The 25,458-nt window shown below is 45.5% G+C and overlaps 1 protein-coding gene across 1 annotated transcript in view; it reads left to right on the top strand.

Annotated features, from left to right (window-relative positions):
- Window positions 1–25,458, top strand: part of EPHB1 (EPH receptor B1) — a gene marked incomplete at its 5' end in the record, with an annotated part of 260,244 nt that overhangs the window by 118,790 nt on the left and 115,996 nt on the right. The window contains one exon of the mRNA XM_081105506.1: window positions 5,645–5,800. Within this exon, the coding sequence (XP_080961632.1) occupies window positions 5,645–5,800 (156 nt within the window). The remainder of the gene's footprint in view (window positions 1–5,644; window positions 5,801–25,458) is intronic.

Genomic DNA, 25,458 nt, shown 5'->3' with positions numbered 1-25,458 from the left:
CCCCCACGAGGAAGGGCGATTCCTAAAGTCTGCCCTACACTCTGGGCTATGTTTCTAGCCAGGTGCCTGGATCATAGTAAGTCTTCAATAAACATTTGGTGAATGAGGGCTCATAACTGAAGTGATATTGCTGACCATAATCCTGTATCGAGAGAAAGGCAACCCTTGAGTTTTTAACATGATATTAAAGCGAAGAATTGTGTTATCAACCGTAAAATGCTTTAAGTGTGAATATGTGTTTGGTTAGGCTATCACAGCTTATCATTAGTATTTTCTGAGATTATAGAGTCCTTAGGCAGGTGTGTGGTCTCCAGGCTGCCAGAGTCCCCACTGTGCTCTACTGTGTTACTCCCAGCTGCTTTGCATATTCAGGTGACTCACCTGGGCCTTTTGCTTGCTCTTTCTTGGACTAAATCAGCGGTTTTCAACCTGTGGGTTGCGACCCCTTTGGGGGTCGAACGACCCTTTCACAGGGGCCGCCTAAGACGATCGGAAAACACATATATAATTACATATTGTTTATGTGGTTAATCACTATGCTGTAATTATGTTCAATTTGTAACAATGAAATTGGGGGTCACCACAACTTGAGGAATTGTATTAAAGAGTCGCGGCATTAGGAAGGTTGAGAACCTGGACTAAATATTCTTTGTCAGAATCTACCCAGGAGCTCCATTTATCACCTCTAATAATTAATGTGGCTTTTTCTCCAGGGCAGCAAAGTTTTCTTATTTATTTTTCTGTGTTAAAGTTCTAGTTAAATAACTCTATTCTTAACTTCTATTTCTTATTCGTGGTGTCTGATACAAGATGAGTTAAAAAGGCTTTGTGGCCCAGCCGGTGTGGTTCAGTGGTTGAGCATCGATCTATGAACCAGAAGGTCGAGGTTCAATTCCTGGTCGGGTCATATGCCCGGATTGTGGGCTCAATCCCCAGTGAGGGACATGCAGGAGGTAGCCCATCAGTGATTTTGTCTCATCATTGATGTTTCTCTACCTCTCCTTTCCTCTCTGAAATTAATAAAAGTATATATATATATATATTTTTTAATATATTTTATTGATTTTTTACAGAGAGGAAGGGAGAGAGATAGAGAGTTAGAAACATCGATGAGAGAGAAACATCGATCAGCTGCCTCCTGCACATCTCCTACTGGGGATATGCCCGCAACCCAGGTACATGCCCTTGACCGGAATCGAACCTGGGACCTTTCAGTCTGCAGGCCGACGCTCTATCCACTGAGCCAAACCGGTTTCGGCAAAAGTATATTTTTTAAAAAGGCTTTGTGGACTAGCCTGGTGCTTTAACCATTACTTAACGCATTAATTCTATGAGAAAATATAGCACACGTATGCTTATACTAGTAAGTTACAATCTAAAAGTTGAATAAATGAACCTAGGAATGCTGGTTCTTTACAAATTAGGGAATGTATAGACACAGATTTAACAAAATATTAACTTATGAAATTTGAATATTAAGGAGATTCATCCATTGTGTAATTACAGGTAAATATGTATTTTATAGGTATATCGATTTGCTTATTATACATGACAAATACTATATGGAGAAACAATTCTTCCATTTGGCCCCATATTTCATTTGCCTGCTTTGGGACTCAACACTTATATTCTGATCCTGAACTCTAAAAGTTCTTGCAAAGAAAACTTGTTTTTCAAAAGGAGATGGGTAGGTTGGAGTGGAGACTTACTTAGCACATTTTAATGTTTGAGTTTATTAAATTATAATGGTCTGTGGAAGTTGTGAGAAATGTGAGTTTGTTATTCATTGATCATTTATATGAGGTGCTGAGGGATTACATGGCTTGCCAGGGATCACCCATCTAGGCACCAGCAGAGCCAGGAATCAGACCCATGGTTGTCTGACCCCTGCCTGGTGCTCCCTCCCCAGAAAGGATGGCATCACACTCCTTCCCAGGACTTCTCTTCCCAGTCTTTCGTGGAATGTCTTTCTTTAAAGTCCAGCCTGGACCAGTTCTTCTCCACTTCCTCCCCTGGTGGCTGCCTTAGAGCCCAGGGACTTGGGGCCACCCAGTTCTGCCTCCTTCATAAGAAGTTTCAGGAAGGCACTTTCCAAGTCCTTTCCCCACTCGTTGATATCAAGATGATTTTTATGCTGTTAACTTATTTGATGTGAAGCAAGGAGGCTTTTAAGTGCTGGAGAGAAAGTGAAGTCACGTTGTTCCTCTTGGTTTGATACATTAGGAAAATTGTAGTGTGGAGGGGACCAGATGCATGCATGCAAGGCATGGCTTTCCTCTCCCCCACTTTGCAGGGAAAGCGCTTCTGCTGTGTTTGGACAGCTCAGGCCTGGGGTTTCCCTGTGTTCTTCAGCTCCAGAACTGAATGGGGTCCAGCAATGCTGGGTGATTTATAGTGGAAAGGACCAAGTGCTTCTCACAGGATTCAGGGGAGAGATCTAGGAAGAGGAAAGGGAGAGAGGAGGAACAAACAAAGGGAAAAACCATCCTGAGTGGGCTTGGGCAGATAGATCAGTAATTAAAATTCTAGGATACGCTGGTATATCATTCAGTTGGTGTATTATTTGTTGAGTCTTTAGTAGATATTTAAGTTGGGTTTTTTACTTTCTACAGAGAAGTTTCTTTTGAATATGCTAAGATGGGTCAGCAAGTGACCCATTTTCACATGGGTCACAACAGAAATATCAGTGACCTTACTGGATCATCTCAATAACATTGTCCCCAGTGCATTTCATGGGACTTGAATCCCAGGTGATGCTTGACAAAATAGAGGTTTCTGGTGAGGAAACATAGCATTCTATATCCCATTTTTGGAAGTTCTGAGAAATTCTGTAATAAAAAATGAGATTAACTTTTTGAATCCACATTTTTTCAAAATATCTGGCCTCAGGACCCTTTTATAAGTAACAGATGCTAACGACCCAAAGAAGGTGGACTCCATGGAACATTGTTGGGTTCTGCCATTCCAGAGCATTCTGATTCAGAAGTTGCCTCCCATCTAAGATGAGCTCCCGCCCCAGGGCACTGTCAGAGTAACTGAAACACTATACCTCACTTCAGGTGAGCAAAGGAGTGAGAAAACATTCCCAGCATCAGAACTAGTCCTTCCTTCTTGTCTTAGTAGAAAAGTTGTGGATATTTTCCAGAGTTCATGTGTATATTATTACTGTCATTTCTCCCACAGTGTGATCCTGGGCAACTTTTGAACCCCTTCATGTCTCAATTTCCTCATTTGCAAAATGGTGGTAATAATAGTGACCCCATAAAGAAATGCATGTAACACATTTAACAAGAATGTTAACAGATGGTAACTACTACTCTTATTAAAGAATACTCTTCCCTTGCCAGGAGGGAACTATATATTTTAGAAGATGAGCTTTGTATCAGTAGAAGCCATTATAATGGTACTTCTTTGCCAGCAAAGATCACATCTATCTATAAAAATAAAAGCATAATATGCTAATTAGACCAGACGTCCTTCCGGATGAATCTGGGGCTGTGAGAGAGGCCGGGGTCCTGGGTGCCTGCCAGCAGCAGGAGGAAAGACCGGGTCCCTGGTGCCAGAGGAAAGCTAGTGCTGGCAACTGGGGGAAGGAAGGCCTACTCTTGCACAAATTTTGTGCATCGGGCCTCTAGTTTTATAATTGTATGAGGACTGGATCAAGAGCTTTTTTTATTCTTTATTGTTTAAAATATTACATATAGTATTACATATGTCTCCTTTTTCCCCCATTGACCTCTCCCGGGTCACCCCTCCCCCACACACACACATGCCCTCACCCCCCTAGTGTCTGTGTCTATTGGTCATGCTTATATGCATGCATACAAGTCCTTTGGTGGATCTCTTAACCCTCCCCTTCCCTCTGAAGTTTGATAGTTTGTTCGATGCTTCTTTGTCTCTGAATCGATTTATGTTCATCAGTTTATGTTGTTAATTACATTCCACATATGAGTGAGATCATGTGATATTTATTTTTCTCTGACTGCCTTATTATGCTTAGCATAATACTCTCCATGTCCATCCATGCTGTTTCAAGTGGTAAGAATTCTTTCTTTTTTACAGCAGTGTAGTATTCCATTGTGTAGATATACCAGAGTTTTTTAATCCACTCATCTGCTGATGGGCACTTGGGCTGTTTCCAAATCTTAGCTATTGTAAATTGTGCTGCTATGAACATCAGGGTGCTTATGTCCTTTCTGACTGGTGTTTCTGGTTTCTTGGAATATAGTCCTAGAAGTGGGCTCACTGGGTCAAATGGGAGTTCCATTTTTAATTTTTTGAGGAAACTTCATACTGTCTTCCACAGTGGCTGCACCAGTCTGCATTCCCACCAGCAATGCACGAGGGTTCCTTTTTCTCCACATCCTCACCAGCACTTGTCCTAGGTTGATGATAGATAGCCATTTTGACAGTTGTGAGATGGTACCTCATCCTTGAAGGCAGTCTGTGTTCTCTAAATTCCCTGGATCAGGTCCTCGGAAGGCTTACAGTAAATATTTGTGGAATGAATTAGTGAGGTATGTAAGAAAGCCACATGAGTTAACCGATGAAGAAAGTTTACCTGGTCTCAGAGAAGGATGAACCAGAGTACAGTTCTGGGGACAGGAAGAGTCAGAACTGAGATAGTGAGAAAGGGTCTCAGAGAAGTGGATCAGGCAGCAGGAATATTTTGAGGAATCAGCAAGGAGGAGACCAGAAATCTAGAGTAGAGGGTTTCTGTAGGTGAGGCATGATGAAAGCCCAAGGAATAGGCTGGATGGAGTCAGACATTTTGGGGCATATCTCTTTAAAGGTGATCACACAGGGAATTAAGAGGAAGCAGCTCATATCTGAGGGCACCTCTAGTTGGCGCCAGGCTGTGCCAGGCTTTCCCAATGTTCCCCGCAGCCATGTACATGATAGATGACAGCAAGTGCATGACACGTTCCCTGGTTCACTGCCTGCAAAGCCATCCTTTTCTTGCCTCACCCTCCAAAGCATTTCAAAATGCAATTAACAGAAAATGATGTTGTTAAGCCAGTAACCTTGAAATCACTTTAATTTCTTTTTAAAGAATCACTCATGAAATACAGTCCCTTACTATCATTCATAACAAGTGCTTGTTAGCCCAGCCCAGTGTCCCTCATGGGTGTTGCAACATGGCATTTAAGAACCATGGGTCTGGTCCATTGGTCAACCAGGACCCCTCCTTTCCATGGAAGGACATTAGGCAAGATTCCTTCAGTGAGTGGCTCAGGGTAAAGCCCTGGCTATTAACCAGGTAGAACAGGGAGGGAATAACCATTTAAAGAGCACTTAGGTCCCAGACGCTGAGCTACACATTAGATTCATTTTCTCAATTAAATCTCTCAACACGCGTGAAAGGGAAGGATCATTATTCATATTGCTCAAGTGAGAGAGGCCATTGGTACCAGGAAGGTATTTTTCACTAAGGATGTTTGAAGAATTGGAAGTGTTAAATAGGGGTTTTCTAAACCTGAAACGCTCATTTTGTGCATGGGTATCACCATATCCTTTTTAGTGGGGACGAGGTTGGGGGGTGGGGGTGGGGGGTGTGGGCAGAATCTTTTGCTTTTCAGTTCCAGGGAAAGGCCTCTCACTGCTGCTAATCCACTAATTCTCAGATGGTCTCTTTGTGTTCCAGCCTGCCCTGCAGGGATGTTCAAGGCCAGCCAGGAAGCCGAGGGCTGCGCACACTGCCCCTCCAACAGCAGATCCCCCTCAGAGGCATCTTCCATCTGCACCTGCCGAACCGGCTATTACCGAGCGGATTTTGACCCCCCAGAAGTGGCATGCACTAGTAAGTGTCTAGTAAGGGCCCTGGGAAGGGGAGTTTGGTGTAAGGGGTGGGCCTGTGGCAGGGGAGGCTAAGACAACATTCTGCAATTGCAGCACTGGCTGCAGTGCTGAAATGCTGACTGAGGTGCTGAAATGCTGGCTGAAGTGCTGAAATGTTAGCTGCGGTGCTGAAGTGGACAGCTCCTTACTGGGCATGCAGGGTCCCTTTCTCTGCTTAGTAGTACAGCTTCAAGATTAGGTTCTTTCTTCCCTCCTCCTCCCAGATGGGAGCGTTTTTTGAGTACAAATTCAAGATTCACTAGGAGATTGCAATGGTTCCTAGTATCTCTTCCAGTCACCTCCTCTAAGAAGCCCCCTTGGCCCTGTGTTTCTGTGACCAGCTCTTCTCAGACACTCATTTTATTAATTGCCTAATTATTCTGTGATTGCCTTCTCAGTTACCAGATGAAGGTCTCATGTCCTTTGCAGTGCCTAGTATAGTACAGCATCTTACCCTCACCAAATGACAAGACCAGAGGCCTGGCCACAGTACCCATCTATGTGACAGATTTTCTAGGGGTTGGGCTAATGCATCAGCTCCACCGCTCTCCTGTTCTCTCTTTAGAGAAGAGGGCAGTCATCCTGACAAAAGTTTGTGTGAGTTGTGGTGGGGGGAATGACTCCACTTCCTGTGTAAAGATGGGGAAAGGGAGAATTTTCTCACAATCTTCTCCCCCATAATCGTGGGGAGGCAGGAAGCACTATTCTCTCTACTCCCCTAAAGGTTGCAGCACCACAACACAGGTTGTTTTTCTTTTTGCTATTCCCATCGCCCTCTCCAGTTGAGTCTCTCATGATGCTAGAGTTTTCTTCTGCACTGGAAACTGTTGCCTGGCTTCCTCTGCGACTTTCCTCTCACCTCCTTAGATCAAATCCCTTCCACCCACCCCAGCATAGAAGGTAGAGAGGGAATGTTTCATACATACTTGGAGTTTGGTGGGCAAAAAAAAAAAATATGACTGAGCCCCTAGTAGAAGAGTTTCTTAATTCTGGTTTTGCAATGTATATAACCTTTGCTGGGTGAAGAAGAGGAATGGAAGTGTCTTCTAGATCAAGGTCCTGAGGTCGATCAATGTTTATAGATTTGAACTGAAAAAAAAAAGCTCATCCTCTTGTAAACTGATTTTCCCCAGGCCCCCCTCTCTGGTGGGGTGATATGGACAGAAATAATTCTATTTCTGATGACTAGAGTCCCTGTCTTTCTGTTGCAGTATCTTCTCTACTGTTTTCTGAGGTCCCCAGGGGTCTCTGTGACCTTGACCCATTGTTTAATATACTAGTATTTCTTTAAAAGCCACTTAGGGGTAAGGAATCACCACTGCCTGGATATCCAGAAAAAGGACCGGTCTCCATGGCTGCCAAAGCACATAGCCAGGGTCTCACAGCTTCCCTCCTGAAAAACACATTCCCTTCCATTTCTGCCCATGAGCCCTCTCTCCTCTGCAGATTAACTCATGCACATAGAGAGCTGGGCCTCCCAGCTCCCCACTTAGGCGGCACACCCTGTAAATCCATCCGGCCCTTGGATAAGGCCACCTAGAGGGAAGGTAGGCAATGACCTGATGCTCAGAAAGCTAATGTGGAGCTATCCTCCTTGCCGTATTGCACTCCTACCTTTCAAGGCTTATCATCTGACCTTGAACCAATGGGATTGATTCCTGGAATAAATAGGAATGTCCCAAAGCCTCCAGTCCACCCACTTAGACTCTCACTCTACTCTCCCTACCCATAATCTGCGTCCACCTCATTGAAATCAGACCTCACTGGCTTTTCTTTTCTGTCTCTGGCCCAGCTATCTCTGGAGTTAGGCACACCTTTCTCACCCACTGTGATCCTACTACAATCTCCCCACCTTTCCCAGAGTAGGGGGAATGCTAGACTTGCCTGTGTGTAGCACCGCACCCTTTGCTCTTGTGTCACAGATATAGAGTGCTAGGGTCAGACTGGAGATCACCAAATCAAAGCCACACTTGTCTGTGGTGGCCAGGCCCAAGAGCAGCTCACGGATGCATTGTCCAGCCTCAGCCTGCAGGGGCAAGCACTGGGTGAGGGTCCCAGAGGCCTGGCTGGGCTGCCGCACAATGCTAGGCAAAACAAGTGTAAATAAACCTATTATTTCATTGAGTCTCATTATATATTTGATTTATTGTGTGCTAGAGAAGTACTGTATGAAAAAGTCAATTTGTTGGCTTTTATAATCTCATTAGGGTTTCCTTTTAAAGCTTTCTAATTGGAGGTGCCATCTGTTCTCTTAAAAAGGCATCACACATCACCATAGTAAATAATTTTTCAGATACCAGGAGCATAGCTGGAGCGTTTGAGGCCAGGCACAGCCCTGCACCATGGCCTTGGGCGCCCAGCTGGTTACCCAAGTGGAACAAGACAGCCTGATACAAGCCCAGCTCAGCCTGAGAGAGGATGTTTGGGGTGGGGAGGGGACAGGTGCTTATTCACTTTGTAAGTGCCATCCTCCATCCCTCCAACCAGGGAGCAGTTATGGATGAGCAGGGCCGTGGGAGGACCCAGGGAAAGGGGAGCTCTGTCCTTCTAAAATGTACAGGACAGTTGGCATCTATAGTGCCCAGGTCCTTTGGGCATTGGGGAGAGGCGACAGGGTCAGGCATGTCCAAGAGCCCTGGCCTCGGAGTTTGGAAGGACCTCAGGTGGGCCTGTTGCCGTCATCTTTAAATGAGATAATATCAACAGTGACAACAGTGAAAATGTATAAAGAATCTCATGATTTAAAATGAGCTCTTTTATAAGGCTAAAATACCTATAGTGCGCTGAAAATTAATATTTTTAATGAATTCCATTAATCTCTCAAGACTAGCACATATGTTTGTTATTTTTTATCATGTAAAAATGATTATTCTAAATTAACCGAGACATTTAGAATGCACAGTAACTTTTATGGCTCTACGTAGGCATTTCTTCATTTTCTTATTGATCTTCTGGGAGAGCCTGGTATCCCCTTGACCTCTGAGAGGCCCTGGCAGCCCTGTGTGTCCAGCCTTGTCCTTGACAAAGTTTGCAGACCCAGCACGGACTTGGGCACTCCCCAAGGCAGTGTCAAAGGGGCTGGTGTGGGCTCCAGTGCAGTCAGAGGAGGGACACTGTGTCTGAGTGAGAGGAAGTCATTGTTGCCAGTCTATAGACATCCAGCCCTTCTTCCTCCTTCTTCATCCTCTTGCCCCCCTGCCTGGAGTTCCAGATCTGCTGCATGAATACCTGGCTGACCGCTGCCTTGTCTGGCTCAATACGTGCTCATATTCTAGAGGAGGCCTTGCTTCCCTCAGCCTCGGAGGGCAAGAGGAGACTGAGAAGGCTGTGAAAGGGTTTAGGCCACACACCGCAGCATGTCAGGGCAGCCCTCAAACATGGAAGGGATAGCCTAAGCCATCTAACCTGATGTGCTTGAGCCAATAGGACTGATTCCTGGAATAAATAGGAATATCCCAAAGCCTCCAGTCCACACACTTAGACTCTCATTCTACTCTGCAGGGTGAGGTGAGAGCGGGGGATGGCTAGAGGCAGGTCTCAGGTGGCCCTCACCCCTCCCTGCTAAAGAAGCCTCTGAATGAAGCCAGGCTGTGTGGACAGTGCAGGGGTCAGGGGAAAGGTGCAGCCCACCCATGGGAAGGGGCCGTGAAGGCTGTGGGTTAAGGAGCAGGCTGTGATCTCAGGCTCACTGAGCTGCAGCTGAGGACGTTGTCACGTTCCTCCTCTGCTGCCATCCTGGGCCCCCGCCCCATGGCCCTGGGGAGTCCTGGGGAGTCCTGGCATCCCACTTCCCTGATCATGGGTGGGCTCTGGGGAAGCTTATTAAATCATCCTTCGTAAATAGCAGGTGGGCTGTGGCACTTCATGGACAAAAGTTTGAGTCTTGACTCTGTCTCTTACTTTCTCTGCAACCTTGGGCTGATTGCTGAACTACCTTCCATTCTGTCATTTTATCTTCATGACCTTGTAAGAATGCATGCCTTTCTGGGTTGGTATGAGCAATAAGCAAAGTAGTATTATAGAGGCTTTGGCACAGTGCCTGGCTCATAGCAAACTCTCGATCTGTGTTAAACTTGCTTTGGTTACATCCCTGGAAAGTGTGAGGATGGCTGCAGATACGGAAGCTCCCAGCATGCCAGGATGCTGGATATATAAAAATAAAAGGGATGTCCTCAGGGAGGGACCAGGTTGTGGCCGTCTCTGAGCATCGCAGCAGGATCCGTCTTTTATCCCCAGACTTCACAGTCACCTTGGTCCAAAGATCCTGGGCAAAACAATGAGGAGGCCATGGCCACTCGACCAGATGTGCTGTGGGAGAGAGGGGAGGCAGGGACCCAGCACCTGAGACCTGTAGCTGCTGCTGAGCCCTCTCCTTGGGGACCGGGAAGACTGATCCTGGGCAGCCCCATGGCAGACAAGGCTGGCTTTCAGTTCTCGGGAACAGGGCTCCGTGACTCCTCAGGGTCAGACACGCTTCTTTCCACAGGAGGGTCTATGGCACGGGAGGTGTGACAGGGTCAGCAGAGAGCAGGTGCAGCCAGAAACGTATGACGAAGTGTGCGGCTATCTGAAACCAAGCACCGAATTGTGCCTCTTTGGTTTTCAATAATTCCTAGTGTACTGAGAAACGGAATGGAAAGGAGGAATTTATGAAGCAGGTGAAAATAGACAATTATGCCTTATAAAATTGATGTCTGTGAAAGACTATGCAGAAGGAATAGTGTAAAAATAATTACCTTGTTACATTTCTGACCACAAAAAAACCCCTTTTTTGTCAACCACGTGGGAGAAACTTTGATGGATCACAGAGACAAATCTGCGCTTGTCTTATTTCTTTATTTCTGCTCTGAAAGGCGTGGATTTTCCCCTGCAGTTCTGGTCATAGAAACGGGATGGAGAAGGGGCTCCAGAAGTCATTGTCTCATCCACTGGGCCTTCCTGCCATCCCATCATGTGAGGAGCACAATGCTGGCCAGACCTCTGGGGTCCCCACAGAGACCACCCCTGACCTCCCTCGGGCCTCACACAGAAAGGCCAGGAAACTGAGACGCCAGGTGGGGACTTTGGATATGGATCCTAGTGGTGTGTCTTGGGCTGCTGTGAATAGGAGCATCTCATCGGCAGAACTAGGCATGGAGGAACTCAGGTTGGGAGGAAGTGAGAAGGAAGTGGCAGCATGTTAAAACTCAGGTCTGACTACCTCCCATGCATCCACCTATGTACAGTGGGAGCTCAGCTTCGGTACCTCCTGGAGGATGGTGCAGACAATGATGCCGATTTGCTGTTACTCTCACTCTCGAATCTGCCTCCCACAGAGAAGGATGTGAACCATTCTTCCCTCTCCCTTCGCTGCACGCTCCAGTTATCTCCTTTAAGCTTATGTCTCATCCTTTCACAGTGGTTCTCAACCTTCTGGCCCTTTAAATACAGTTCCTCATGTTGTGACCCAACCATAAATTATTCCCGTTGCTACTTCATAACTGTCATGTTGCTACTGTTATGAATCGTAATGTAAATATCTGATATGCAGGATGGTCTTAGGTGACCCCTGTGAAAGGGTCGTTTGACCGCCAAAGGGGTTGCGACCCACAGGTTGAGAACTGCTGCTTTAGGGGCTAGCAGCTGGCCCCCTCTTTCATCACAACCATCCTAGGGCACCAGGTGGTCCCTGTGGCACATGGATCATGCTCCTTGGATGGACTGCCAGGAGCGTGGTGGCATTGCCCAGAATGGGAAAGAGGCTCAGAGGCCCAGAGGATGAAAAGGGACTTGGGATGACAGGAAAAGAATGAAGTCCTCTGCGGCCAGGCCTGATGGCCTTCGGGGTGCCATGAACAGCCTGTAATGACATCAGCTCATCAGCTTCTCCCACCAGTCTTGGTTCCTGCTGGGTCATGTTCATCAAGATCACTAGGGTTTTTTTTTCTTTATAGCAATGGTTTCTAACTACAATGCCTGTGTTTACAAGCAGCCTCAACATCACAGGGAACTTGGAAATACCAATTGGCAGCCCCTCCCTAGACCGACTGAATGAGAAGCTCTGGGGGTGGCGGGTGGGGCAGCAGTCTGAGTTTTCACAAGCCCTCCAGGTGATTCTGTAGCACGCTAAAGTTTGAGAACATTGCTTTAGAACTAGGTCATATTTCTCTGTCCTCTGCTTTATGATTCCTAGGGAGAGAGGCCATTGAGTGAATTCCTGCAGACTGGAGCCACAGGGCCTGCCTTTCCCATCAATGTCTTGTGTGCCTGGCTTGGCCAGGCTGGGAGTGAGGGTGGAGGGAAGGAGGGAGGGAGGAAGGAAGGGAGAGAGAGAGAGATTGGAGGAGAGGTGGGTGTGATGTGAGCCTCACTAGTTTTCAGAACAACTCCCACCTGCTCTGGCTTGGTTCCAGTTCATTCTCACTTTGGGGAGGTTGGGGCAGCATGGAGACCTTCAATGTACAGCATCAGCGAGGGTTGGGAGCAGTGATGGGGGAGAAGAGTGGAGATCAGGTAGCATGACCTAGCTGGGATGGGCTCAGGGAGGGCTGAGGGAGAAACTGAGGCAGAAGCAAACTGACTGATTAGATGGAGGACTAGGTGGGAAGGGACTATAAGTGGGTGATGGTCCTTACCCCTCACATGGTCTTCTATCCCACCTGATAGTAAACAGACTAGGAGGAAACTCTGGTGCTGCCATATAGGGGAGGGTGTTTCAGGCCAATTGAAGACTACACTACACTTTGGGGGTGATTTTGAAAACTTTGCAAAGGTAGACATTTTCAAAAGCATTTGCCTCTATTGATCTGGGAGTTGCAACATCTTGAAAGAGGGCTGCGCTGCTCACAGTTAGCTCTACCCATTGCTGACCAGGGCTTTAGTAAAAGACCCACTGTGTGCTCCATTCTATAGATAGGAGAGCTGCTTGGTTTTACCCTGCTCCATGATCCATGTTACACATACAACTATGTCATTTGTGCTTCTGAGGGGGAGGTAATCTGTGTTTCCCTTGAGGTGGAATTCAGACTAGGGTCGTGAACAAGAGTTGTAGGGCAAGCTGTTTCTCGGCTGCCTGGATTTGGATGGTTTATGCACCTGGATGCAGAATTGAGGGACTGTGACTGTAAGCTGAAAGCTATTTGTAACTGTCATTGCTGTTTCAAGAAAGGTCATTGTTGCCTGTGTACACACGCTTTCACACTTCTATAATCTACAATTTCTTTTCACCGTGGTTTGACCCAAGTGGGTACAACCCTTAGGAGGCATCCTATAGTTCTCAGTTTTGAGCTAATAGCCGGGCACGTGCGCTGACATTTCTGTTTCAGCATTTCGTCATAAGGGCATTGGGAGTCACAGACTGTTAACATTCAGAGCAGCCTGCCACCCAAACTCCTCCTCAGCGTCAGCCTTCTCTCTCCAACAAACCTGAGACGTGGCCATTCCACTTTTATTTTTCTGAGTATTTGTGATGACAGACAGCTGGTATATTTTTCAGGGCAGCTCTATTCCATTGCTAGGCAGCCATCACCCATTGATGTAGGAGAGGTCTTCTGGACCTTGTCCTGGGCACTGCTTTCCTCCCCTCCTCACCTGTGGTCCACCATTGAGGGCCAGTGTTCCGGAGGTCAGCAGTTCCAGTGTTTGAGGCTGACTTTCTTATCCATCCTTAATCACCTACTTTAGGCTAAACATCTCTTGTGTTATCTATTCCTCAAAGCCACTGATTTCCTGAACCCCATTGGCCTGGCTGGCAGTTTCTTAATTTCCCACATTGATCAATGTAACTCTCAAAATATGGTAGCCAGGATGAAACATGACCCTCATCCCAGAGCAGGGTTCAGTGGAAAAATGATGGATTTTCTCCTGTGACTAGGATACCGTTCATTGTTCACTTTGGTTGCAGCCCTCACATATGGGCTCCTACCAGAATGCCTGGGCATGAAACATCCAATGTTTTTGTTTGTCCCTTTAGGAAATGATGCCCATTTGGGTCTCTCCTTCTCTGCACTTATAACTTTGCATTGTAGATTTAGGCATAGTGTTCATTCAAGTGTAGAGCACTTTGAGTACCTGTTTTTATTATCTCTTAAATGAGAATTATTAGCATAATTTTTAGGAGTGTGGGCTCTGGCATCTATAGCTGGGTTCAGTCCTGCCCTGCCACTTGCCAACTGTGTGATGTGGAGTGACTGTCATGGCTTCTCTGTGTCTCCATTTCTTCATCCATAAAATGAGTAGAGTATGTGTGTCTGCCTTACTGTATTGTCAAGAGTATTAAATGTAGTGATACTGTTTAGAACAGTGTTTGGCATTCAGTGAAAGTAAGCTATGTTATTATATTACTGTTGTTGGAGTTGCCTATCCTACTTTAATGTTATTTCAAAGCTGCCAAGATCCAAGCGCTGGCATTGTCATTTAGCTACCATTTCTTCCTTTGGTACATACGTGTATCTATGTAGTTGTGTGTGTGTGTTTTCTTTCAGTGACCATTGATGAAACTAGGTATGCTATGTATACACCCTTTTTCTCTGCAGGCTCATAAACTTTTAGAAAAAGAAACAATGTCACTTGTGTGTGACAAAGACCAGCGGTCCCAGGTGCCTTTGACTCTCATCAGAGATTTAGAAGGCAGCTACTTTCAACTTTGTGTTAAGTGTAGATTCTGAACACTGTTCGAGAGAGCAAAAGCTGCCTGAGTAATTTGTGAAATCCCAACTGAGTGTGTGCAAAGAGGTGGTGGAGATGCCCACCAAGAGAACTTCTGAATTGTGTGGGAATTTGGGTGAAGTGGACAGAAATGGGTATTACAGTTTGGGTATGTCCATGCTGTCTGGATTATGTGTGGCAGAGGACCAGGATGCCAGCATTTTGTAGTGATTTATTTTTGAAACTGTGTGTCTGGTCTTCTGAGAAACTCTTCACACAATTGGCTGTAAAGTGCTCAGTCAGAGCCAGACACCTGATATGGTGTTGGCTGTGGGCTTAATGGACTCCCCAGTGGATAAATGATCATGGATGGCTTTGTAAAAAAACAGCAGGCTGCAGTTGTGAAGTCACCCTTTGGCACGGCCAGGATTCCCTACAGCCTGTGCCAGAGACCACCTCTGCGCACTCCATCAAGAGTGCTCCGACTGAAGCCACAAGGAGAGTGTTTGTCTCACAGAGACTGAGGGATAGAGGGCCACAGGCCACTTGGACACACAGGTCTCTCTGTCTTCATTCCGTAGAGAGAAGGTCAGGGCAATGGTAGTAATGGGGCACCCCCACCCCACCCTGTGACTGTGGGCTTAGACTTGCAGGTGGCCTTTTGAGCAGCTCCTTTAGGTAACCTCTGAGCTCTGCTCACCTTGGACATGGCAATAAAAGATGCTCAACAGTGTGGAGTGGAGTGGAGTAGAGTGAGGCCTGCATGGCAGCTGTGGAGTGAGATAAAGCTTGGTGTAGACTGGCTTTGCTGGGCGAGACATGCGTAGAAGGTGAATGGTTAAAGGGCAACAGGTGGCAGTGGGATGCCCTGGTCACCACCAAGCCCTGCCAGTGCTCAGTGAGGGAGACAGAAAGCCATTTAATTCCCCAAGCGAGGATGCTGTCTGATGGCCAGCAAAGAGGAACTTGCATGTGAGGTGAGAATTCTCTGTCCCGGTAGGTGAAGGGCAGGCTTTGTGCCCATGCCCACTAGAAGGGCCTGTGTGCAGCTCTCATGAGGTTAGCCATGCCCATGCCTGCATGGGTTTGGGATGGTTCAGGGTCTGAGTTTTCAGCAATTGAAAATGACATGCCAGAATAAGTTGCTCTGCTGGAGGCCCTGCCCCAGTAGGCGCAATCCTTCCATTGTAGCAATGACTGAAGTGTGTCCTAAGGTCATTTGACTTCAAGGAGACTGACTGTCATCATCTCGAATGAAAGCAAACACCTTGGAGCCTGCTCTGGGAGGGCGTGGCCCAGTGTAGGATCTTTCAGTTGGAAGACCCTTTGGAAATCTTTTCTCTGAGACTTTACCTGGATCGGAGATGACAGGCACAGGAGCTGAGAATGTACAGCCTGCCCCAGTCTAGGGCAGGAGTCCTGTGTACAGCTGTGGGAGATTCACAGAGGAGGTCTGCATGAGGCCTTGGGGGCCTTGGACATGAAGATGGTCTTCCTGCTTCTGAAGGCCCTCAGGTCAAATGTCTGGGCAGTGCCTTCTATTCATTTAGTGCCCCCTGGTCACTCTTTCTCTTCTAGAAGCTGAAGAGCTGGACAGGGGTTTCTGGGTTTTATACCAGACAGTCCCTTATGCATGTAGAGTGCACTCGGACACTCTGAAAGCTTCATCACATATTCTGCCATTTGATTCTCCCATGAATGTGAGGAAGGCAGTGTTCCCTCCTGATCCCTGTCCAGGCCCAAGTGCTGCATCTTCACCAGCTTCCTCAGTCAGTGCTTGTGTGGCGGTTGCTCAGGAACCCACCTCCACTGCAGATGTTGAGTTCCTCAGGGTAGATGTCCACAAACTTTTCATACCATAGACTCATATGCAGCCCATAGCACACAGTAGAGTCTCAGGAAAAAATGTATGGATCAGTCAAGAATCAATGAATGATCAGGCTCAGAGACTGCAAGTGACCTGCCTAAGGTCATGCTGCAGCATAGCTGGCACTCAGCCTGGTTTTCTCTGTGTGGGTCCTGTGCATCTTTCACTGCTCCAGAAGGAAAGAGATCTTGAAGGCCATGTCTTTAAGCGACATGCCCTATAACTCTCCTTGACTCAGAGTGTTCCTAGGGGGACTGCAAAGAGGAATCATGTCAAACCTTTCCTCTCTCTGGCCTCATCTTAGGACACAAATAGAAGATTCCACCTTGGATCTCTCCCCCCTCCTCCCCCCCGCCACACTCAGGCAGTGATGTGATACTGGCTGTAGACACATTCCAACTGACAGATGCTCTGGGTACAGGGGCCTCAGCTGTCCTCGGAGGCTTCTGCAGCATCATGGAAACCTAGACGCCCAGGCTTCAGCTAGGGCCAGATACAGGAGCTGTCTCTTTTCCAGAAAGTCAAATCCATCCTCTTTCTCCCAGGCAATTAACTCCATGCAAACAGGAGAAACAAGGAGTACTTTCTACAAACATTTGTGTTTGGTGAAATGTGTAACACTAGGTTCTTTGATGTTCCCCAAATCCTGCTCCGCAGGGTCCCTCCTTGTTTTGATTAATCACTTCTTCTTATGAACTGTTATGATTAGGAGAATTGCCTGAGTACAGGCCCAGTGGTTCCAAAACCCTAATGAGCAACACGTGCAGACATGCTCAGCACGATCCTAGAATCACGGCTGCTCTGTTTCCACAGGGAAGCTACTGAAGTGGTTTAGGAATAAGAGCTTCCTGCTTCCATGAGAAACCTACCTGTCGTCCTCCATCACCCAGCTGCGTTTGCATCACACCTTCACCTTACACACCTAATGTCTCCACCCTGGGCAGGAAAGTTAGGGTGAGTTTGGCATGGACCAGGCCTGCACTTAAGTCCTGATTTCATCACTCACCAGCTATGTGACATGAACAAGTTACTTAATATCTCTGAGCTATAGTTTCCTCAAATGTAATATGGGGATAATAGTTCCTACCTCATAGTGTGTTGGGAAGATTAGATTTTATTAAGTAATGTACCAAGATGGCTAAGACAGTACTTTGGATACTGTCATAGGGCATATCATTAAAACAAAATTCTAAATTCCATAAAGAACTCCATTGAAATGGAAACAAAAGCCATCTCTCTGGGTTTTTTGCAAATGTTCCTTGTAGAAATCTACTGCAGGGATATTACTGACATGAATCACTCACTCAATGGCATGAAACAAACAAGTTTCACTAAATCAAAGCCTTGCCCTTCTGACGTCCATGCAGGTGGCACAGGTTTCTGTCTACAGGAAACCTGTGGTCCTGGGGCTCATTTAAAATTGATTCCAAAGTTGGCATAAAATTAGAATGTCGGGATTCCAAGACTGTTAGGAAAAGTAAAGCAATATGATTTCCCCAGGTTTCAACATCCTCTCTTCATTGCCCAAGGGGGACCTCCTACATTTTAAGAAGAGGAACCAGGCGTCACTCAGCTTTCCAGCCCCTGCTGCCTCAGGCCCCCAGCACAGCTCCCTTTTTGGAGGGGACACCTCAGAACTTCAGACACCATCTTCATATTAAGCAAAATAGTGCTCCAATGTCTGGTGCTCATCACGCATAACTTGTAGAAAGTCCTTGGTCTGTTTCTTTCCCAAATCCCAAGCCTCTCTAAGGTTCTACTATTGAGAGGAGAATGCTTCAATAATCTGTTCATTTTGATGCCACTACTTTATACATGTCCCTGATAACTCACTCCTGGTTTCCTGATATGGCCTCAAGCCCCCCACTCCCACCCTCACACTCCCACCTTGCTAAGACCTGACAACCCCTGCTGCCATGTTCCCTATAGTTGTGTTGTTATTGGTGACTGACAGAATCTTTAGGAGATCCCCCACTGCCATCAAGAAGCTACCCCACATGCCCCTCTCCAAGGTCCTGAACTGGCACAGTACACCACATCACAGCCCTTTTCTCTAGGACAGGAGTGGGAAACCCTTTTTTCTGCCATGGGCCATGTGGATATTTATAACATCATTCGTGGGCCACACAGAGTTATCAACTTAAAAATAAGCCTGCTATATTTGGTGAAGCATTTAATTAACTCACCCTTAATGCATTGGCAGGGCCAGACCAATGATTCTGAGGGCCTTATAAGCCCTGTGGGCCAGATATTCCCCATTCCCCACCCTTGCTCTAGGACAATGGTCATTCTTCTCCGGTCTCCCAGGAATTCTGTACTTAGTGAGGGAATAATGGAAGAGGAAATAGTGTCTCAGGAGGGAAAGCGAAAGGGAAAGAGGCTGCTGAACATAGGTTGGGAAGTGTCATAGCTACACTTTCAAGGCAGCTTGAAAGAATAGAGGTTTATTTGTTTGCTTTTTTATATAGTTTTCAAGTAACCGATTACCAAAGAACAAACCAAACAGAACATGAAGTTGAGTTCATGTTTATTTTATGACTCTACTACACTTCTGAAAGTTGCAAAATTTGCCTCTTTTGGTGTGTGTTAATCCTCTAACCCAGCAGTTCTCAACCTGTGGGTCGCCAGCCTGTGGGTCACGACCCCTTTGGGGGTCAAACGACCCTTTCACAGGGGTCGCCTAAGACCATCGGAAAACACATATAATTTCATATTGTTTTTGTTATTAATCACTATGATTTAATTATGTTCAATTTGTAACAATGAAAATACATCTTGCATATCAGATATTTACATTACGATTCATAACAATAGCAAAATTACAGTTATGAAGTAGCAACGAAAATAATTTTGTGGTTGGGGGTCACCACAACATGAGGAACTGTATTAAAGGGTCATGACATTAGGAAGGTTGAGAACCACTGACCATTCTGCTTTCAGCTTTGTATGCTGTATTGAGGGCAAAGATATAACAATCACCCCGACTTGGTTTTTAGCATACTTTGCCTCCATAGAAGACCTTTTCAAGTCTCTACAGTCCCCACTTCCTGTCTGTCTCTGCTCCTGGACTCTTACCTCTCTGTAAAATCTTAAAGACTTTCCCCTTCTTTAGGAAGCCTTCCAATCATTCAGACATGGTTTCTTTAAGTAGCTATTTTACAATGAGCAATGAGTAGAGAGTTGGAACTATAATTTTTGATGATCAACCCTCCTTCCATATCTTCCTGGCCTCTTGCACCACACTTTTTAAATGATTCCTACCCCTTTTTCTCTGGTCTCCTTCTCTATGCCTTCTTAACTCAGTCTACATTGAAGTATGCAGTCATTTTTCCAAACTACAGTGTTGACACTTTTCAGCCATACGAACATTACCTCTTTGCACTTTTGACTCACAATATTCAGGAGTTTTGAATATCAAATGTCCTTCCTAGCTCGTCCCCAGACCATAGCTCACATCTTCTGCCTAATGAGAGATTGAATAGAAAACAGTTTGTTGTAGCAGTGAAGAAGGTGTTTTCTTGCCTACAGGCAGAGGAAGAATAAGCAAGGCCAACTACCATGTCAAAGCCAAATCACTTCTCATATGCCAGGAAGCATATATATATATAGGCACACCTTGTTTTATTGCACTTCATTTTATTGCATTTTGAAGAGATTGATTTTTTAACAATGGAAGGTTTCTGTCAATCTTGAAATGAACAAGACTATTGGCACCGTTTTTCTAACAGCATTTGCTCACTTCTTATCTCTGTGTCACATTTTGGTAAGCCTTATACTATTTCAAACTTTTTCATTATATAATATGTGTTATGGTGATCTGTGATCAGAGATATTTGATGTTATTATTGTAATTGCTTTGTGGCACTGTAAGCCACATCCGTTTGAGAATGTCAACTTAAATGATTGTGTTCTAACTGTTGCACCAACTGGCCATTCCCTCATATCTTTCCCTCTCCTCAGGCTTCCCTATTCCTAAAACACCACAATATTGAAAATAGGCTAATTAGTCACCATACAAAGGCCTTAAGTGTTTAAGTGAAAGGAAGAGTTGCATATCTCTCACTTTAAATCAAAAGCTAGGCATATCTATGCTTAGTGAGGAAGGCATGTCAAAAGTGAGTCACACTGAAAGCTAAGCCTCTTGTACCAAATAGCCAATCTGTGAATGCAGAGGGAAAGTTCTTCAGAAATGAAAAGTGCTATTCCAGTGAGCACACAAATGATAAAAAAGCAAAACAGCCTTATTGCTGATATGAAGAAAGTTTCAGTGGTCTGGGTAGAAGATCAAACCAGTTATAACATTCCTTTAAACTGAAACCTAACAAAGTCTAGCATCCTGACTCTCTGTAATTATATGAAGGCTGAGAGGTAAGGAAGCTGCAGAAGAAATGTTTGAAGTGAACAGAAATTGGTTCATGAGGTTTAAGGAAAGAAGCTGTCTCTATAACATAAAAATGTAAGGTGAAGCAGCAGATGCTGATGTAGAAGCTGCAGTAAGTTATCCAGAAGATCTAGCTAAGATAATTAGTAAAGGTGGCTACACTAAACACAACAGATTTTCAATGTAGACAATACAATCTTATATTGGAAGAAGATGCAATCTAAAACTTTCATAGCTAGAGAAGAGAAGTCAATGCCAGGCTTCAAAGGATAGGCTGATTCTCTTGTTGGGGGATAATGCAGCTATGACTTTAAAGGGAAACAGATGCTCATTTACCATTCTGAAAATCCTAGAGTCCCTAAGAATTATGCCAAATCTACTCTACCATTAGAGCAACAAAGTGAGGATCATGGCACATCTGTTTACAACATGGGTTACTGTATATTTTAAACCCACTGTTGAGACCTACTGCTCAGAAAAGAAAGATTTCTTTTAAAATACTGCTACTTATTGACACTGCACCTGGTTACCCAAGAGCTCTGACGGAGATGTACAATGAGATCAATGTTGTTTTCATGGTTACTAATATAACATCTATTCTGCAGCTCATGGATCGAGGAGCAATTTTGACTTTCAAGTCTTATTACTTAAGAAATAGATTTTATCAGGCTATAGCTGCCATAGAGAGTGCTTCCTTTGATGGATCTGGGCAAAGTAAATTAAAAACCTTCTAGAAAGGATTCAGCATTCTAGATGCCATTAGGAACATTTGTAATTCATGGGAAGAGGTCAAAATATTCACATTAAAAGGACTTTGAAGGCACTTGGTTACAAGCTTTATGGATAACTTTAAGGGGGTTCAAGACTTCAGTGGAGGAAATACCCGCAGATGAAGTGGAAATAACAAAAGAGCTAGAATTAGAAGTGGAGCCTGAAGATGTAAAATTGCTGCAATCTCATGATAAAACTTGAACGGGTAAGGAGTTACTTCTTATGGATGTGCAAAGAAAGTGGTTTTGTGAGATGGAATTCACACCTGTTGAAGATGCTGTAAAGATTGTTGAAATGACAATAAAGGATTTAGAATACTACATAAACTTAATTGATAAAGCAATGGCAGAGTTTGAGAAGATTGACTCCAATTTTGAAAGAGGCTCTCCTGTGGGTGAAGTGCTGTCAAACAGCATCTTATGCTACAGAGAAATAGTCCATAAAAGGAAGAGTCAATAGACATGGCAAACTTCATTGTTGTCTCATTTTAAGAAATTGCCACAGCCACCCCAACCTCAGCAACCACCACCCTGATCAGTCTGCAGTCATCAACATTGAGTCAAAACCCTCCACTGGGAAAAAAGTTATGACTTCTCTGAAGACTCAAATGATGGTTAACATTTTTTTTAGCAATGAAGTATTTATTAATTAAGGTACAAACGTGTTTTGTTTTTTTTTTTACATAATGCTCTTGCATATTTAATACACTAAAGTACACAGAAAGCACAACTTTTATATGCATTGGGAAACCAAAAATTTTTTGTGACTTAGTTGATTGCAGTATTCACTTTAATGCAGTTGTCTAGAACTGAAAGCATAATATCTCCAAGGTATGCCTGCCTGTACAGGTGCACACACAGGCCATGAACCCAAAAGAGTTGGACCCATTCTAGGGACGCAACCCAATGCCCAACACTAAGGTTCTATCTCTTCCTGAGTGCAAGGGGTAGGTGACCTAGAGGATGTAGACTGGGGCAGACAGCCTCCAAGGTACTACTCCCCCAATATAGTTCCAGCCTGGTGGACAGGACCCCCAGACACAATCTTTGACTATTTTATTCTACATTGATCTTACCTTTTCTGAAATAGCTGTAATTCTTTGTGTCTGTATCACTTACTTTCACCCTTAATCATATATATTCACAATTTCCAGCGCTCCATGTATGGGGTGTTGCCTCACTAATAAGCATCTGGGTTCTCCAATCTCATGGGCTGTAACCTCTATACATTCACAGCTTTCACCGTGCTCAGCACAGTTCTGGGGATGGGGTCTCTGCTTAAGGAATAAATGGCAGAATTAGATCCATCTTACTTAGATGAGTGGTCAGGATTCCAGATCATCTAAGAGTAACCATACTACTAATAACAATAGAAGCTGACAGTTACTGCGTTCCTCTGTTTACCAGGCACACAGCTAAACTCCTTGGGCAAATCATCTCATTAAATCCTCAAAACTACCACTCTCAGATGAGAAAATTAAGGCTTAGAAGTTCACCTTCTCAAGGTTTACCAACAAGGGAATATTTTTGAAAGGTGGTTGCTGTGAACATGTAGGTGGTTCACTGAGGGTCTCTGAAAAGTTTTGTATGTCTTCGATCACACATTCATTTTCTCAGAAAAAGTTTGTTACTTTCATCAGATTCTCCAAGGGGTTGTTCACACTGTGGGGAGGACCCTATCTCTGGCCCATGCAGAGCAGCTCAGTTTCAGACGGCAAAGGGGTCTCCCAGGAGGACATTGCCTCACCATGGCTGTCACCCTCTCCAGCTCCCCATGGGGAGTGGTCCACGGACACAGACCCTAACTGTAGAAAGGCACAGTTAGCTGAACACTGCCTGCTGGGCATCTTGGACTGACCTGAAGTTCACATTTAAGTTCTCAGACCAGGAGGTTGGCCTTATTCAGATTCCAGGTAAAGGAACTGGCTTAGGGGCTTACTGGTCTTCAGCAGATTTTCCCTTTTGTTACTCAGGCATACTCTTATTTCTAGCTTAATGCCTATAAACAAACTCACCACTCTCTCCCACCGACTTTGACCCCATTTTTAAAAAAGAATCATCTGTCCCAAATCATGTTAAAAAGCGGGAGATTCTATCACAATATGGCAACACTAGGGCTAACCCAATGGCTCAAGAAGGATCTTTTCTGTGTAACTTTTTGTAGTCTTGATGCTAACCATGCTCCATGCAGTATGAGCCAACATCTCAGGAACATGTTGGAAGGCACAGAGCCCCATCCCCATAACAGGACCCACCATATTCCCTCCACCCAGAGAACCATAGCTCAGTGGTTTTCCATTTTTTAAAAGGACTGAGTATTCCTAGCCTTTTTAAGAGGAAGCTTCCTTCAGTAGTCACTGTGGCAACAGATCAGAGAGGCTTCAGAAAGCCTGTCTGTACATAATTAAGGAAAACCAGGATATGGACTGAAGACCCTGGCTCTGAGCCCTGCCACTGTACTTCCTGAGGACTTTGCAGAAGATGAAGATTTTCTTCCCCCTCTGGCCTCCCTCTCTAATCCTCTTTAAACATTTTGTCTGATCTCAATGGGCCTCCTTCCTGAGGATGCTGCTCAGGGCCCTGGTTCTGGCAAAATGCTTCCTGTAGTGGTAGGGCCCCAGTCCAGGGAGTGCACTGGTCCTAGGAAGTTGTCCTGGTGCCTTCCTTTAAGGAGATTTATTCAGGGGCCAAACCTGCTCTGGTCAGGCTCTTTATTCAGGCACGCAAGAGGCCAGTTAGTCTACTTGCAGGAGTGTGCTCTCATTATTGGGATGGAGCACAGGCCTGGGAACATCGTCACTGTAGCCACCCAGACACAGGGCCTGGCTCGCGGCCTGGAAAAGGCCTCCTGGGAGAAGGGACAGGAGCTATGAGATTGGTAGGAGGCAGTCTGAGCCTGGGACTGTTTTATTTCCTAGCACTTATTCTTGCCTGAAATCATCTCCTTTATCTCCATGTTTCCTTCTTTCTTGTCAGTTTTTCTCCCCAGAATGTAAGCTCCATGAGAGCAGAAACCTGCCTGTCATGAGTTTCCTATCTCCCAGGTGCCTATAACAGTATTTGTTAAGAAGTGAATGAGTGAATGAATGAATGAGTGAATGAATGAATAATGAATGGGGTTCCAGTCATTGTTTGTGGTCAAGACTCTGTCACCTCCACAGATATGCACTGCGAGCCCAGGCTTTATGCTGGGTGGGGAGGAGGTGAGTGGCAAGGGACAAACGGCAAGGCATGCTCAGGTTTTCCTAGCTCTCCCAGTCCATTCGCCAAGGGAAAGCCATCCCTATCTCAGAGGTATGCAGTCTTGGACTCACCAACCACAGCTCCCCTAGACCCTCATTCATGCTCCACAGACACATTTGCTCTGGAATGCAGCCATGGATGAGAAGTGGTTGTTTCAAATGAATGCTGTTTCTTAATAAACATGAAAATCCATCCTGGAAACCCACTGCTTTTCTTCCTGAATCAGGAGCAAATGAGCAGTGCCTGGTCTCCCCAGCACCACGGACACCATCGGATCAGGGGCAGCTCCTCACTTGCCACTTTATCTCTACCAAAGCCTCTACCACTTAGAGTCACAAGCTGTGAGGCCTCACTGCTGCCCCTTCTGCGCCCCCCGCCCCCCATATCAACGCCCCAGCAGGACAGCTTGTCTTGTGCTGGAGAGCAGTGCACACATATGACCTGAAGCCTTGCACACCAGGTGAAAGGGGGCTCCCCTGGGTAAAATGTTAGGCATGGAAATGATGAGCCAACGCCCAGCCCCCCAGGGGCCACATTGTGGTGAGGACACACAGAGGAAGAGACCATTACAATGCAATGATCTGGGTTAGGCGGCTAGAAGTGGGCTTTGGAGGCCAGAGGGGGGAGTGTATGACTGCGGGCATGCACTGAGGGGGAAGCTTCCTGATGGAATGGGTGCTGGACATTAAAGGGTGAGCAAGAGATGCTCAAGTGGAGCAGAGGAAAAGAATTCC

This window comes from Myotis nattereri, assembly GCF_964212035.1.
Source record: "Myotis nattereri genome assembly, chromosome: 14".
Classification (NCBI taxonomy): domain Eukaryota; kingdom Metazoa; phylum Chordata; class Mammalia; order Chiroptera; family Vespertilionidae; genus Myotis; species Myotis nattereri.
Note: the sequence above shows the minus strand (reverse complement) of the source record. Positions and strands in the feature narration are given on the sequence as shown.